The sequence below is a fragment of the Cervus canadensis genome, chromosome 18, assembly GCF_019320065.1.
Source record: "Cervus canadensis isolate Bull #8, Minnesota chromosome 18, ASM1932006v1, whole genome shotgun sequence".
Taxonomy (NCBI): Eukaryota; Metazoa; Chordata; class Mammalia; order Artiodactyla; family Cervidae; genus Cervus; species Cervus canadensis.
In genome coordinates this window covers 32,217,768-32,233,563 of record NC_057403.1, presented here as the reverse complement: position 1 = coordinate 32,233,563, position 15,796 = coordinate 32,217,768, and the positions used below count along the sequence as shown (strand labels likewise).

The following is a 15,796-nucleotide window of genomic DNA, read 5'->3' as shown; positions in this document are numbered from 1 at the left end:
CAAATCCATTATACATGTTAATACATTTATTCTTCACAGATTGGGATAATTAAAATCATACCCATTTTACAGATGAGGAAATTGAGGCACCAAGAGGTTAAGGAAATTTCCCAAAGTCTCATGGCAGAAGAAAGGTGCTGTCCTCCCTACACAGCAGCTGTTTAGTCACCTTTAGTGTAATCTTTAGTCTCCCTCAAGGCTGTCAGTGTTTGGACACAAATTGAAACGGACTCAAAGAGCCAAAGGTGAACTGCTCCAGACAAGTGACCATTGGTGACTTCTGAAGACTCCAAGTCTTTGTGCAGGCACTTTCTGCTGCCTTAAACATATCTTTTATACTGTTCCTGCCGAATTCATTCATCTGTCTGGCCTTGATGCTGCTTCCTCCAAGCAGCTGTGTCCAAGAGTAAACTGAATGCTCTTGCTCCCAACTCCACATGAAATCGTAGCCCTCAGAATTTTCCCATCCAAGTCCTTATCACTCTGTACTGCAACTGCCCATCTACATGATTGCCTCCTTTTCAGACTGGAAGCTCCCAGTGGGCAAAGATGATTAAAGTCTTACTTTAATTTTTTTTCAATTATTAAAAAAAATTAACCATTTTATTTTTTAGTGAAGTATTGCATACACTCCGTAAAGGGCACAAACAACAAATATATAGCTCATTGAACTTTTATTTATGAACATAGCCATGTAGCCACTGCTTAGATCAAGATATAAAACATGTGCGCAGTAGTACCTAGGACTCCCCGCCCCCAGCCCCCGCCAGAGGGGTCTGATTGCTGTCACCACAGTTTTTGTCTTTTCTTTCTTTTTTTAAATAAATTTTTAATATTTATTTATTTTTGGCTGTGGTAGGTCTTCATTGCTGCTTGTAGGCTTTCTCTAGTTATGGTGCACTGGCTTAGTTGCTCCACAGCTTGTGGGATCTTAGTTCCCGGACCAGGGGCTAAACCCATGTCCCCTGCATTGGCAGGCAGATTACTAACTACTGGGCCCCCAGGGAAGTCCTGGTGGTATTCTTTGCTATAGGAGTATAAATTACTACAACCTCTAAGGAAAACTGTCTTGTCTATCATTACTAACAACTGTCATTTACTGGGTATTTACTATGTGCCAGGCACTGTACTCAGCAATTCATCTACATTATTTCACTTAATCCTTACAGTGACCCTAAAAAGTAAGATAGTGCCATATGTGAAATAAGACAATAATGATATCAATGTCATAGGATTATTGAGAAGTTTAGTTGAGATAACACTTTGAAGTATTTAGGACAAAGCTGTTATTTTTGAAATGTTTGTGATACCCATTTTTGTTACTACCTAAGGGCAGAAGGCTGGGAATTTAGGAGCCTGGGTTCCATGCCTACCTAAGCCAATCTGAGCAAGACATTTCAGCAGCCTTGACCTCAGAGACCCTGGAAGGTCAAGAATCTGCTAGCAGGGACCTCTGAGGATGACACAAATGGTGTCTTCCAATAAGATTCAGGCTCTAACCTCAAAAAGACAATCATGGAAAGAGGAGGCCCAAGACTGAGACTGTAAATCAGGAAGGGCCTTGAAAGTGTTTAGGAGCCCTCTGCTATATGCCTTTTCTAGAAGTTGAGTACAGTAGGTACTTTCAAGTGATGATAGTTCAATACTTGTCTCCTTAGCCTGTAAACTCCACAAGGGCTTGGTCATCATGTTTTTCAAGCATTCCTTCACAAATAAGATTGAAGTGCCTCCCTTCCTCCAGGCACTATGCCAAGAGCTGGGGCATACAGCAGTGAACAAGACAGACAAGGCGGGGAGAAGAGAACCAAACAAGGACAAGAGACATGTGGCGGCAAGCGCTGTGAGGGAGCCACAGCGGGGCAATGCGGTGGAGAGGAACTCCTGGGGAAGACCTGGAAATTCTTAGGAAAGATGTAGCTGGAAGGGGCCGGAGCTAGGGACAACAAATTCCAAGGTCCCGAGATGAGAAAGGACAGAGGATGGCCGGAGGAGCTCTGATGGGAGGCAGTTGAAGGAAAGGTATGAGAGGGGGTGAGGGTAGGTCTACGTGGAGTCCTCTAGGGCATGGAGTGTGGATTTGATTTTACGACCTGCTGAAGTGAATACTTAAGGTAAAGAGGGCCGCATGGAATCCAAGCATCAAAAAGGTCTTCTGATGCTCTTCTGATGCTCAGGGGAAAATCTGTGGCAAAGGGCACACATGGAGGGTAAGGTGCTAGACTATTAGCTGAATGAACACACGCACGCATGGACAGATGAATGGACGCACGTCCAGGAGTAACAGCTGTTCCACAGGCGGCCCCCGATCTGGCGGCCTGAGGCCCTGGTTCTAGGCTCTGTGACCATGCGCTGTGACCTTGGGCACATCCCACCCTGACTCAGGGCCCGGAACCCGGCGTCTCGGGGGCGGGGGAAACGTGCAAGAAGAGACAGTGCACGCGCGCTGCAGGCCTACGGACGTCAGGTCTAGTGGCCGGACCCCTCAGTCGGGGCCCGAAGCCTCGCCGCCCGCCGTGTTTACATTCCACCAGCGCCGGCCACGCGGCTTTTTGCCGCCCCAGCGCCGCTCGGCTCCGCCCCCAGAGCCCCGCGACCCGCCCCTCCGCCGCACTCGCGCCAGACCGCCCCCGCGTCCCGCCCTGCGCAGCCCCGCCCCACCGCGAGCGCCGGCCGGCCCCCGCGTCCCGCCCCGCGCGGGCTCCGCAGCTTGGGCGGCGCAGGCCCCGCCACGGCCCCAGGGCCCCTCCCCTCCGGCGCGCAGGCCCTGTCACTTAGCCCCGCCCCGCCCCCGGCGGGCCTGAGCGCCTGGGCGGGCCTGCGCCGCGCAGGGCGGTCCTGAGGGCGGTGGCTGGGCGGGGCCGGGCCCTCTGGCTGCCGCTGAGGGGCTCCGAGCCGGCCGGGGCGGAGCGGAGGGTGGCGGGAGGGCGCGAGGGCGGTCCGGGGGCCGGTTCCGCGCGCTGGGATTTTTAAATGTCCCGCTCTTAGCCGGGCGCAGGAGCAGCCGGCTCGGCCGCCAGCGCGGTGTAGGGGGCAGGCGCGGATCCCGCCACCGCCGCGCGCTCGGCCCGCCGCCGTCTCCCGCCTCCCGGCTTCCCGCTCGCCTCTGCCTCCTGCCTCCGGCCTCGGCTCGTGCCGCCTGCCTGCCTGCCTCAGAGACGGCTTCGGGTGAGGACCCTGCCGCGAGCTGCCGGACTGCGGGGCGGGCGAGAACTCCTGGAGCGCCCGGGTCGGGTCGGGCCGGGCCCGGGTGGGGGTGGGGCGAGGCCGGGTCGCCGGGTCCCCGGAGGCGTCAGCGCGGGGTGCCCCGGTAGGGCGACTCAGAAGCGGGCTACGGGGAGGTGTTGAGGGGAAGACTGAGGCAGCTGGGGTCCCCAGGGAGGCGATGGGCCGGCGAGAGCTTCAGGGGGCGTTGAGCCCCCCCACCCCACCCTGGGTTCCGACCCGGCGTCGCGGGCCGCTGGTGGCGCCGCGGGTGACAGGCCACCCCGGGCCCATCGGCCATTTTCCCGACCGGCCCGGGAGGCTCCCGCCGCCGCCGCCGCCCGCGCGGGAGGGGGAGGGGTGCTCGGGACAGGCCGGCGGGCCCTGGACCCCTCTGCCTGCCGTCCTCACCCCACTGCCGTTTCGTGCCCCCAGGCTTGAGGTCTGATCCTGTGCCCAGCGCCATGCCGAAGGAAGAGGAGAGGTGAGTGGCCTGGCCGCTGCGGGAAAGGGGAAGGTGTGCAGTGGTGGGGGAGGGGTGGGCCGAGATTTGGGTAGAACTCTTACCTCGGTGCCATCCTGGTTTTGCAGGGATGCGAAGGAACCGGACACCATGAAAGAGGAAAGTGGCACCGATGTCTCTGTTCGCTCCAGGAAAAGAAAGGCAAATGTAGCCGTTGTGAGTACAAAGGAGACAGGTGGGGGAGGATACCCCCCCCCAATCTTACCTGGGTACCAGAATGGGTTCTGCTCACGTATTTGTTAATAAGGGATCAAGGGGGGAGCGTTTGGCAGAAATGGTGATCATAACCTTACTAGCTTTCTTTTTCTTCTCTGTGTCTGTGTTTTTGTCTTTGGGCTGTTTGGTGTGTTTCCTTGGGGTGTGGGGGTTGTTTTATGTTAGTTTTTGCAGGATCCAGATGAAGAAATTGCCAAAATTGACAGGACTGTGAGAAGCCAGTGTGGCAGTCAGGTAGGTACATTTTCTGATTGGGTCGAAGTTGAGGCTCCCCTTGTTTGGGGTCAAATTGAGTCTCATACTTGCTTGCCTCCTGCTGAAGGCTTTTTCTCTAACTATGGCCACAGTTCATATAACTGAGCACTGTGCCTGTCAGTGGGCACTGACCTCTGCCAGTCTTGGGATTCCAGGAAGGGCCGTGTTCCTGACTGACATCCCTGAGATTACAAATATGCGCTGATGTCTGGAAGAACCAGAATGAACCTCACATAACTCAGTCCTCTCCTTTTGCCCTTGAGGAAACTGAGATTCAGTTAGAGGAGGAAAGTAACCCAGAGTCCTGTGCAAGTCAGGGGCGGAGTCTGTCCTATAGCCTAGGCTGTAGGCTAGTGAACTGTGGGAGGGCTCCTGACACAGAGCTCTTTGGGTAACTGTGATAATGGGGGTTTGAGTGTGCTCATAAGCAACTCCCCCTGCCCCATCCACACTTGTGTTTATTTCCTCATGGTGCTTAAGGACTTCCCTTCCCTGCTCCCACCACCTTTAGGTCATTTTTCAAACTTTTTCCCCCTTTCTGATAGTTCTTCTAGCCTCTTCAGCAATTACTTACAGTGATAACTGCTGCCTGGAGCTTGATCGGACCTCCACCAGAGTATTAGTAGGACATTCTGTGTAATGATATGTGCATCTCAACACATTTTTCAAATTGACTAGTCAGTCCATTTCTCTTGCCCCTCCTTCATGGAGTTCGCGCCATATTTCTTGCATGTTCATGGTAGCATCATAATATCAGAAGTCCCTAGCAGAAAAAGCTTGTATTATCTCTCAGGCTCCAGAAATGGCTGGAGACTGTAGTTATGGCCCCAATAGGGGAAGCAGTCTATCTCCAAACTAACTGATTAGGCTTTCTGACGCTATAATAGATAAAAACTGAGCAGGAATAGTATTTGAGCCAAGGAAAGTGGTTCTGATGAGGTTAGCAGTGGCAGCACATCACTTTGTAGGACAGTGAGCAACAGCCATAGCAGCTGAATCTGGAAGAGTGAAGGTCTTCAAAGCCATGGGATACATGCTAAAGCTGTTGTTACTGCACACAAGACCCTAGTCGTTAGCATTTCTGGGGAGATTCCACTTAATATTGAACAACAGCTTGATGATTTATTTGCTGTATTGGAAGAAGAGATACTTTGTTTTAGGAAAAGAAATAAGACAGTGCATTTCAAGTTCTTTTCCTTTTTTTTTTTCTTTTTATTTTCTCCCTGTAAAGACTTCAAACCAAGCAAGTTAATTTTTGTGGGTCTCTACTAAAATGAATCTCAACTTTGTGAAATTCAAGATTGGTTGTCTTCCCAGCTATGTTTTGAATTGGAGTTTTTAACTGAGGATGAAGCAAAGCTGTCCCTGTTGACTTCTTGGGATTTTAGAGTAGTTTCGGTTCCAAAGATAACTGGAGCAGAGCCTAGGGTGCCTAAGACAGGGCTTGGGCCCTGTCTCTGGACTGCAGAGAGCTGATCGATGTGATATGTGAATAGCCATACTATTTCACACTAGAAGGCGTTTTCATGGTTCAGAGATTAATGACAACAGGTTTCTACACATTGTCTAAAGTAGATAGCTTGAAAATTACCCATCATTTGTGAAGCAGTCAGTGTCATATGTTATTTCTCTGTAGATTCATGAAGCTAGAATTGTGGGGTAACAACCTTTTTGCCAGTTAATTACACAGAATTTTTCTGTGGAGTTATAGTTCAGCCCTGTTCAGTAGCCCTGTGCTACTTGTAGCCATCATGCTGAACTCTGTGATACTGCTACATCAAGACCACATGGAACCTTTGATTCTTACCTTAGGTTTTTCCCAATGAAAATAATGCTCTTTTGTCTAAAGTCTATTTAACATCTCCATTCTGTTCAGTTTTTTGCATGAGACCCAACTTGTTTATTGAAATGGAGTCCTGGAATTTCTTAGTTACTTCTCAGAACATAATTTTGCATAAGGTAGTTTCATTCTTCATTAAAAGTGGCATAAAGAGTAAGAGGTGGTTAGAAATAATCAAAATTAGTCTCTTGCTTTTATCCCCTTCCTTCCTAAAGTCAGATTGATCTTGCTTTCTTTGAGACATGGTATACATTCAAGTTAAAGAATATAGACTTCATTATTCTGCTTCATATAGTGGTCAAAGGCCAACTTTGGGGACCATTTGTCTGCTTGTGGTTCACCTGATTTGTCTGCATACTGCAGGTTGGGAACTGTTACCATTTTATCTCCAAAAGTCTGCTCTCAACTATTTCAACCATTTGGCTGTAGAGGGTGACACCCAGCTTCTGCTTTCAAAACTAGAATTCATTCTTGAATGAATACAGCTTAAAGCAGTTGTAACATGACCCTTTTGAGTCAAGGAAATGATACCAGCATATGATACTAGAACTGGAAGAGGATGTTGCCCTTCTCCAACAGCTGTTGGCAAGAGCTGTCATGGTTAATTTGCATGCCCAATTCTTTGCACATTGGATGGAGGAGAGCTTTATCCTACTTTGCTCTTCTCAGTACCCTGAAAGTGCTCTGGCTTCCTCTAAAAGTGGCCGGTGTGCTGTGATAGCCACCCTGTCCCATATCTTCCAGGCAGCACTTGGAGAGCCCAAGTTTTCATGTTCATTTATAGTCCTCTCAGTTGTCTCTTTTCCAGTCAACATTAATGATCTCTCTGCTTTAAGAAAAATTGCTAAGAGTCTCAGACCTTTAACAGAGTGTCCATGCTTGCAGGATTGTTAATATGCCATATCTTCAATAAATTCACTATTTTATAATTTTAAAAAAACAATCATAGTTATTTAGAGTAAGATGATAAAAGAGTAGCTTTAAAAGGAAAAAACTTTAAATGGCAAAATGACATTTTCCAAATATTAAAAATTGAATTAAATATCTGAACTTTTTAAAAGAAGCATTGTTTGGGTTCTAATGAAGGTTTAGTATTTATTACTATACAAGGCTTTGGGGGTGGGTTTCAGAGGTCTTCAGGAATATCTAGGCTTTATAGACTTCTTAGTAAATCCTGTGACTGTTGCTTGATGTGGTTTTAAGTAGGCAGATACTCTTTTTTTGCCATTTGAATTAAGGAAAATGAAAGGTCCTCATTATGCAATATATTTGGCTTGACCTGCAACCAAAGGAAGATGTCACATTTGGTGGGTTTTTATTAAATGAAGAGACTAAATATAGATGGCAGTCAGTTTTATATTTGTGGTTGTGGAGTGCTTATATGAATACTTTTATTGGAAATTTTGTCTTTCACTTTTAAGACATTTTATTAGGTTAGTTGTACTTGTTAAAAAACCCAAGTCTTTGAATTGTGACCGAATCTCACAATACCCTTTTGGAGCCATGCTTAGTGTCTTACTGAACTACGAGTAGATTTTCTTTTTTGGTAATGTAAGAGCTGTTTGCATTTTGTCTTACCCTTCCTGTGCCCTCACGCACCTCATAGGAGGATGATGATATGGAGAATAAAATGCTACTGACTTGTTTTTTTAGGTTCTTATTGCATAGACTCCTGAGAAAATGAAAGCTTGGAGTCATTAATGTGTCTTCTCTGCTATCTGCATCTTAATTTAGGCCGGAATATTGATTTAGGCCTAGAGATTGCTCTAGGTGTGTGAAGACATTTTTTTGTTTTACTGGCTCTTTTACAAATCAATGAATGTAAAAAACAGCTGGTTTACATCAAACATTTTTTAACATGTCTTTATTTTACAGCCTTGGGACAGTAATACAGCCTGTGAAAACCCCTGCTCCCTGATTCCCACACCTGACAAAGAAGAGGATGAACTTCTGTACCCACACGCTGCGTACAAGCCTCAGAGGTGCACGCCATCGTCATCCAGAGTGTCGCCACTGCCTGTGCTGAAGTAAGCTGACCACCGAGTGCCTCCTGGGTCTCTTGCCCCCTGTGTGCACTTCCACTTCACTAGTTGGATGCATGCTAACGCCTGTCTTTGGTGTCTTGCTTGGTTTTGTTTTTTCGTAGCTGGGCAAATAGAGAGGAAGTATGGAAAATCATGTTAAACAAGGAAAAGACATACTTGCGGGACAAGCACCTCATGCAGCGGCACCCTCTTCTGCAGCCTAAAATGCGAGCAATTCTTCTGGATTGGTTAATGGAGGTAGGTTGAGCCTTCTGGTTAACTAGAAGCACTGACCGTTTCTAGATTCTTTTGTGATGTTGTTATCTCTTCATGTGTTTGATTCCATTGACACATTCTGTGTCTCTGTGGTATATATACTACAGTGGTTTAACTTTTTTGCTTCCTTAAAAGAATTTCTGAAGTCTCTTTATCCCTTAGATGTTTTTAAGTTGGCATCTGATTTTTTTTCTCAAAGTTTAAGTAGTTGCAAAGGTTGTATTTTCCAATTAATTATAAATATTGGTATTTGATCTTTGTTAATTAAATTGCTTTTTAAGTGTACACAGTAGAATGTGTAACAGCTACTTGATAGCTTATTACCAAATGTTTTAAAAATATATGAACAAATTTATCTTTAACAGTCAGAAATTTTATATTGTTTCATTTTAACTCCTTGGGACCCATTTCTCTTTCCCCACAGTTTATCCTAACAAAATATATTGTTCAAATCTTCTATTGATCACACTCTTATACTTCACATTATCATATAAAAATTGATCAAATAACAAGATTATAAGTTATAGTAAATAATTGTTAAATATAAGAAGTTATGTTGTATAGGCAGTGCACCTCTTTCTGGGAGGAAGTGTGGGTGTTTCAATAGTGGCTTGATTAAGGGACATTTCTTGGACACCACTTCCCTTGTGGCTCAGATGGTAGAGAATCCTTCTGCAATGCAGAAGATCCAGGTTCGATCCTTGGATCGGGAGGATCCCCTGGAAAAGGGAATGGCAATCGACTCCAGTGTTCTTGCCTGGAGAATCGCATGGACAGAGGAGCCTAGTGGGCTATGGTCCCTGGGGTTGCAAAGAGTCAGACACGACTGAGTGACTAACAAAAATACCTGGACACCTCTGTAAACCTTGGGTAGGTGCAAAATGAGCTTTCTTCTGTGAGTGGAAGGGTATCTTAGGCAGATCCATTTTATGAAAGTATATATGGAAGTTGAGTCTATGTATTCCCTAAAAACAAACTGTGCCGTGTACCCTTCAGAAAGTTTGTATTGACAGGGGTATATGTGTACCCTAGTTGTGCTTGTCCTAGTGTCAAATCTCCTGCTGCCACTTACCATCTTTGTGCCTCAGTCAGGCAAGTCACTTAACTTGATTTTCTCATTGTAATGTTTTCTATTAGTATTTTCCTTACAGAGTTTGTGTGGATTAGAAATAGTGTATATGAAGTACAGCTTACATGTGTGTGTGCGTGCTAAGTCATGTCCAACTCTTTGCGACCCCCTTGACTGTAGTCTGCCAAGCTCCACTGTCCATGGGGTTCTGGGCAAGAATACTGGAATGGGTTGCCATTTCTTCCTCCAGGGGATCTTCCTGATCCAGGGATTGAACCCAAGTCTCCTGCACTGGCAGGCAGATTCTTTACCACTGAGCCACTCAGCCACAGATTCCACCACCTGGGAAACCTCTTGGTAGGGAAGATCCCCTGGAGAAGAAAATGGCAACCCATTCCAGTATACTTGGCTGGGAAATCCCGTGGATAGAAGAGCCTGGCAGCCTACAGATCTCCTTTTTAGGGTTGCAAAGGAGTCAGACTTAGTGACCAAACAATAGCTTACATAGTAGGCCATGTAAGATATTACATAAAAACATCTTTTTTTCATTCTTAATTTGCTTTTCTTTATTGGTCCCTGAAAATGTCAACATAGAAAATGTACAAATGTACAAATTCTTTGGCAGGCCTGCTTAAAACTATAGGCCTTACAGTTGTCTGTAGACCCACCATGGCACATAGCCCTCCTGGGCCTTTTGGAACTTTTTATAATTCCTTGAAGCATTAGATTGTAGTATGCTTTAATCTCTTAGGCTTCAACTCAAAAGATGTTGTGACTTAGTGGATCTGTTTTATATAATGCAATTGATGCAATTGATACTTCCTAAAGAAATGATTTCCCCTGGAAGTCAATCAAAAAAGTCATGTAATACTATTGAAAGGATAGAAAAGAATGATAACTTTATGTCTGAAGTGGGACAAAACGTGAGTCAGCAGTTCACAGGCAGTCTTATCTGCAGTGATGTTAAATTTCCCAGCCCCCAGCCCATCCAAGAAGTGTGTAGCAAAAAAAGAAGTGCTTACACAGTGTGCCTGATGGTGAGCTGGGTAAAATAGGTCTGAAAGTTTGTTCCTTAGAGAACAGAAGCTCTGGTTTCACTTCTAATCCGATTGTAGTTGTGTTACTTAATAAAGACTGACTCTAAACATGGTTCCACATGGACTTAGAAACTCTTTGGTGATTGATGGAGTTTTTAGTAATGTTCTGTTTGTTGTTTCCTCTGGTGCCTTTTCTACTTATTATAACCCTGTGAAGTGTACTTATTTGGGATATACTGTTTAGGAATAGCAGTTTTAAATGCATAATCAAACATTTGATGATAGTAATGAATTGAGGTCTAATATTTCTTTGGTCCTTTTCAACTCCATCATGTACACTATTTTTCCATATCTCACAGCAGTCCTGTGAGGTTAACAAAGCAGGACTAATTTATAATGTCTCAATTTTATAATCAGTTTTCCTAAAGGGGAGCCTAGGATAGAACCTAGGTCTCAGAGTCTTTAATTTAATGCTTTTGAATAAAGCTTTTGCCTCTTGTGATTAGATTAACAGTGTTTTAGTGTTGTGGTCTTTAAATAAACCTATGTTCCAGCTTTCAAACTTTCATACTGATTATGTTCATTGTGAAGAAATATTGTAGTTCCTTCCTCACGTCATAATGAAACTTACAAAGGGGGACATAGTTCTTTGAGAAAATTTTGTTTTTCCTTGAAACGCTGCTTTTACTGGACTGTGAATGTACCTTCTTTCTGCAGCCTGTGAGCTTTTGCTCTTATATTAGGTCACAGAACATTTCATCCTTATCCTGAGTTCGAGTTTTTCATTGTGCATGTGCTTAGGGATAAACAAGGTAACCATCCTTTACGAAAAGCCAGCTTCTGTCTCTTTGGTTTTATCCTTCACCAAAATCATGGCAAGTTTTTTTGTCTTTCTTTTTTTCCTCAAGTAACTATTCTAAAACTTACTATTTTTTCAGGTATGTGAAGTCTATAAACTTCACAGAGAGACATTTTACTTGGCACAGGATTTCTTTGATCGGTATATGGCAACACAACAAAATGTTGTAAAAACACTTTTACAACTTATTGGGATTTCATCTTTATTTATTGCTGCCAAACTTGAGGTAAATAATTTTCAAATTTTTTTATGTAGTACATACTTTTCTTGAGATCCACTGAGATTAGGGGAAGGGATCAGCTATTTGTCTGTATTTGTATTTTTCTAATTTGAAGCCTTCTAAAGTTTAGCCACACATAAAAAAAGGCTAGAAATTAACCAAGAAAAGTATGAGTATTTAAAATGCTTAGGTTAATTTAATTCCTTTAATCAAAAAAATTGAACTTCTCCCTAAGAGGAGTAAAATTTTGGTGTGATTAGAAGGGTAGACGGGCCCAACTTTCAAACACATTGCTAAAGGTATTGAAAAGGTGAAATTTTAAAAACTCTTCAGTAAGTAAAAGGTTGATTGATTGAGGGTGAATGTTTCATTTCTTTTACAATTAATGCATTTTGAACCACTAGAGTAGCTCTTCCATTTATCCCGTCAGTGTACCCGCTCTTTCTTTCTGTGTTAGCATACTAAAAAATAATTTGAGAGGTACAATATATAAGTTAAAACTATAAGAGATGGGCATTTTGCTAGTAGTATCTTCTTTTATTTCCTTTCAGGAAATCTATCCTCCAAAGTTGCACCAGTTTGCTTATGTTACAGATGGGGCTTGTTCAGGAGATGAAATTCTTACTATGGAATTAATCATTATGAAGGTATGTTACAAGTTAGTTTTTCAGTCCTTTTCAAAAATACACACATAATATCTTTCCTACATTCAGCGTGAGTGCATCTGGCTAGGTGTTCTCCAGCTGGACACATTGTGGCAGGGGAAATGGCTGCATTTTGAAACTCCTTTAGAGGGGCTTCCCTGGTGGCTCAGGTAGTAAAGAATCTGCCTGCAATGCAGGAGACCAGGGTTCAATCCCTGGGTCGGGAAGTTCCTCTGGAGAAGGGAAGAGCAACCTACTCCAGTATTCTTGGCTGAAGAATCCCATGGACAGAGGATCCTGGTGGGGTACAGTCTGTGGGGACACAAAGAGTCAGACACGATTGAGCAACCAACACTATAGAGGACCAAAGGGACTAGAAATGTCTTTTTCTTTTTTCAACCAGTGGTTTGTTTTCTGTTTTCCCATAGGCCCTTAAGTGGCATTTAAGTCCCCTGACCATTGTGTCCTGGTTGAATGTATACATGCAGGTTGCATATCTAAATGATGTGTATGAAGTGCTCCTGCCTCAGTATCCTCAGCAAATCTTCATACAGATTGCAGAGGTAAGTGGCTCTCCTACCTCTGTGGGGCACCCTAACCCACCACTAGACTGAGTAACTCTAGAAGCGATACGTGTTGGCATGTCCCTTAGTGTTCTGTTCTTCTCCATAGCTTTTAGATCTCTGTGTCCTGGATGTTGGCTGCTTAGAATTTTCTTATGGTGTACTTGCTGCTTCTGCCTTGTATCATTTCTCTTCATCTGAACTGATGCAAAAGGTTTCAGGTATGTTGGCTTTCCAGTCCATTAACAAGATATATGAAACTTACAAACCAGTTGTTCATCTCAAATTGAGCGTAACATGTATTTTCATTGCAGGGTATCAGTGGTGTGATATAGAGAAGTGTGTCAAGTGGATGGTTCCATTTGCCATAGTTATAAGGGAGACAGGAAGTTCAAAACTTAAGCACTTCAGGGGAGTTCCTGCTGAAGATGCACACAACATCCAGACCCATATAAACAGCTTGGATTTGCTGGTCAGTACTGTTCCTTGTTTCCCAGACAAAGTCCTAAAACTGCCTGGGCAGCCTCTTCACTTTGCTTCACACAGGTTCCAGATAATCCTAAAAAGACTCCAGTTCTTTTTAATTCCTTGGAAAAGAAAAATTGGGATCAACAGATCCTATCTCTTAGGTATCATATAGACCACAGGCGTTTAGATTGTTCTTTGCTATTTTTTTTTCCTTCACTCACCTACATAGGAAAAAGCACAAAGTTTAAGTGAAGCCCAGAGGATATATTCTTCCACTGTAACATTTCTATTTCTTGCTTTTATTCTTATCAACAGGACAAAGCCCAAGCAAAGAAAGCCATATTATCTGAAGAAAACAGGATTTCTCCTCTCCCCACTGGAGTCCTCACCCCACCACAGAGCAGTAAGAAGCAGAGCAGTGGGCAGGGATCAGCATGACCACACCAGCACCCTCACCAAAGACAGCTGTGCAGAAGTGCCTGCTCCAGGTTCTCTCCTGTCCATGCAGCAGAGGCGTGCATTAGCTTTTACAGATATTTAAATGGAAGGGCATGTCTCTTCCGCGACAGAAGGTTTCTGTGGATGGCATTGGACAGGGAGAAGTGTTTTTTATTGAATGCTTAGATTTTTTTAATAAGTGGGTCAAGTACACCAGCCACCTCCAGAACACCAATGAGTGCTCCAGATGCTGCTAAGGAGGGTGATACTTGACTTGATTGACTATTCACATGAATAACAAAGGCTTGAAGTTGAAGCGTGCCATGTTGCTGTTGGTGTCCCCACGGCTGCTCTGGGCTCAGTCGCATTAAGTGGACAGGCAGTTGTGAGTGTTGTGATGTACAGCCCACCACCAGCTGTGCTGGGGGCCTCGCCTTTCCATACTATCAGTTGACAGTGTACAATGCCTTTTATGAACTATTGTTTTTGCAAGTGCTGCTATGTTTATCCGTTTTTTAATAAAGATAAAACACTGTCTTTGAGACAGCTGGTTTTATGAGCTATGTCTGGTAATTTAAGTTAGGAGTCAACGTTGAATGTGGCTGTATCAAGTTCTCTTTGTTAATTAACTTCATGCTTCTCAAAGCTCAAGACTTTCAAACAAATATATTAAAAGAAAACTTTTGAAGTGAGCTTCAGGTGCCAGCCTCACAGGCCTCCCAAGGGCCCCTGAGCTAGAATGAGGCTCTGATTGGCATCTTTCAACAATGCCCTGTGCAGTGGTGACTCCGGGTGGGCTTACTGGCTGGCTGTGGTGATAGTAGTGAAGTCACGTCTGCATCCAAGAGGATTCTTATGTGTGATTTCTTCCCGAGCACAGGACAAAGGTCATAAAGAATCTGTGATTAGTGTTATTTAATACTCTTTGCGTCCTTATCCAAAGCTTAACCTGAAGAATCTTTATTTGGAGAACTTGTTAATGTAGTAGCCTAAACTACTTTGAAGAAGAAAATGCAAAGTAAAATTACATGTAACTCAAGGCCATGATGTTCGTAAAGTCTGTTCCCTGATCATTGATGGAATCACCAAGTGCCTTGCTAACAGAAGAGGTCACTGTCCACTTTAAGGCCCAAGGTGCACAGTTCACATCACGTTTTGTGGGACATTCTCAAAGTGATGGCCTTGTCAAGTCTTATGTTTCATTTTCTCACAGTGTTTTGGTCTATGTATGAGTTTATTAAGGGAGGGTGAATGAGCAAATAAATATCATTATTTCAACTTGGTATTTGTTATTTTGCAAAAATCTATCTGAAATAGAAAAATAGCCACTTTTAATCTACCATATTTATATGAAATTTGAGAGTGATCCTACTTTTTCAAATTGTGATGTTATAGTTCTGTCATTTTAATGCAGTTTTCTTAATAAATGCATTATAAATATACATGTAGTGGCATTTAGCAAATGATACTTAGTTAATTATTCATCTCAGAGATACTCTTGCCTTTAAAGTAGTGGGTTTTTAATGGTGATCATTTGTGACTTGAAAATTCCTAAAAGGGGTTAATTTACATTTGACATTTTCTGTGCAAAAATGTGGCACTAAATACATTTCTGTTTTATAAGTTTGAGAGTTTGGCAGATGTGAGGAAACACTGGCTCAAAAGCATGTTTAAGGTAAATACTTCATGGACTGGTGAGCCGTCCTACTGCAAAGAGTGTTAGTTACTGAGTAAGCTGAGATGAGGTTGCCTTGTAAATTGTCAGAGTGCTGTATTTCTGGAGATCGGTATTCTTTTAAACGGCAGTGTTGCCACAGGCAGCTCTTGATAATCTGTGCTAATAAAGGATAAATTCCAGATGGATAGGTGAAATCCATAGTATCCAATATTTTCTGACTCTGCCAGAAACTCTCTAAGCCACTAGTAAGTAAAATCAAGTTTCCCCTCTTGAAGGAGCTTGTTCCAGTACAAACTTTGACCCCTCACTGGTTGGCTCTATACCCATTTGCCAGATCATATTTATTTTGCAATTCATCTGAAACCAACTGAGGCAATGTGATATCAAACAGATAGCAGGGGTGGAAGTGGCAGCTCTAGTCAGCCCTGGTGAACAAATGCTATGAGGCAAAGATGTGTCAGAGGAAGGACCTAGAGAAGGGAGGG

At 43.8% G+C, this 15,796-nt stretch overlaps 1 protein-coding gene across 3 annotated transcripts; it reads left to right on the top strand.

Moving 5' to 3' along the window:
• Window positions 1-2,890: 2,890 nt before the first annotated feature.
• CCNE1 (cyclin E1) lies at window positions 2,891-14,909 on the top strand. 3 transcript variants are annotated; one of them, XM_043437708.1, is made up of 12 exons: window positions 2,891-3,165; window positions 3,637-3,685; window positions 3,793-3,880; window positions 4,106-4,174; window positions 7,911-8,062; window positions 8,182-8,317; window positions 11,380-11,526; window positions 12,072-12,167; window positions 12,653-12,727; window positions 12,837-12,948; window positions 13,042-13,199; window positions 13,511-14,909. In XM_043437708.1, exons 2-12 carry the CDS (start codon window positions 3,666-3,668, stop codon window positions 13,631-13,633), a joined length of 1,176 nt encoding a protein of 391 aa, XP_043293643.1. In that variant the 5' UTR covers window positions 2,891-3,165; window positions 3,637-3,665; the 3' UTR covers window positions 13,634-14,909. The 3 variants fall into 3 exon arrangements, with proteins under 3 accessions (XP_043293643.1, XP_043293644.1, XP_043293642.1); XM_043437707.1 differs by having other exon boundaries at window positions 2,892-3,165; window positions 12,593-12,727; XM_043437709.1 differs by lacking the exon at window positions 4,106-4,174 and having other exon boundaries at window positions 12,593-12,727.
• The last annotated feature ends 887 nt before the right edge of the window (window positions 14,910-15,796 follow it).

Bases quoted from the DNA above. Each gene is read 5' to 3' on its own strand.
- CCNE1 (XM_043437707.1), top strand. From the start codon at position 3,666: ATGCCGAAGGAAGAGGAGAG. The intron at 8,318-11,379 runs GTAGGTTGAGCC...CTATTTTTTCAG, and splicing joins TTCTGGATTGGTTAATGGAG to GTATGTGAAGTCTATAAACT. The intron at 11,527-12,071 runs GTAAATAATTTT...ATTTCCTTTCAG, and splicing joins TTATTGCTGCCAAACTTGAG to GAAATCTATCCTCCAAAGTT.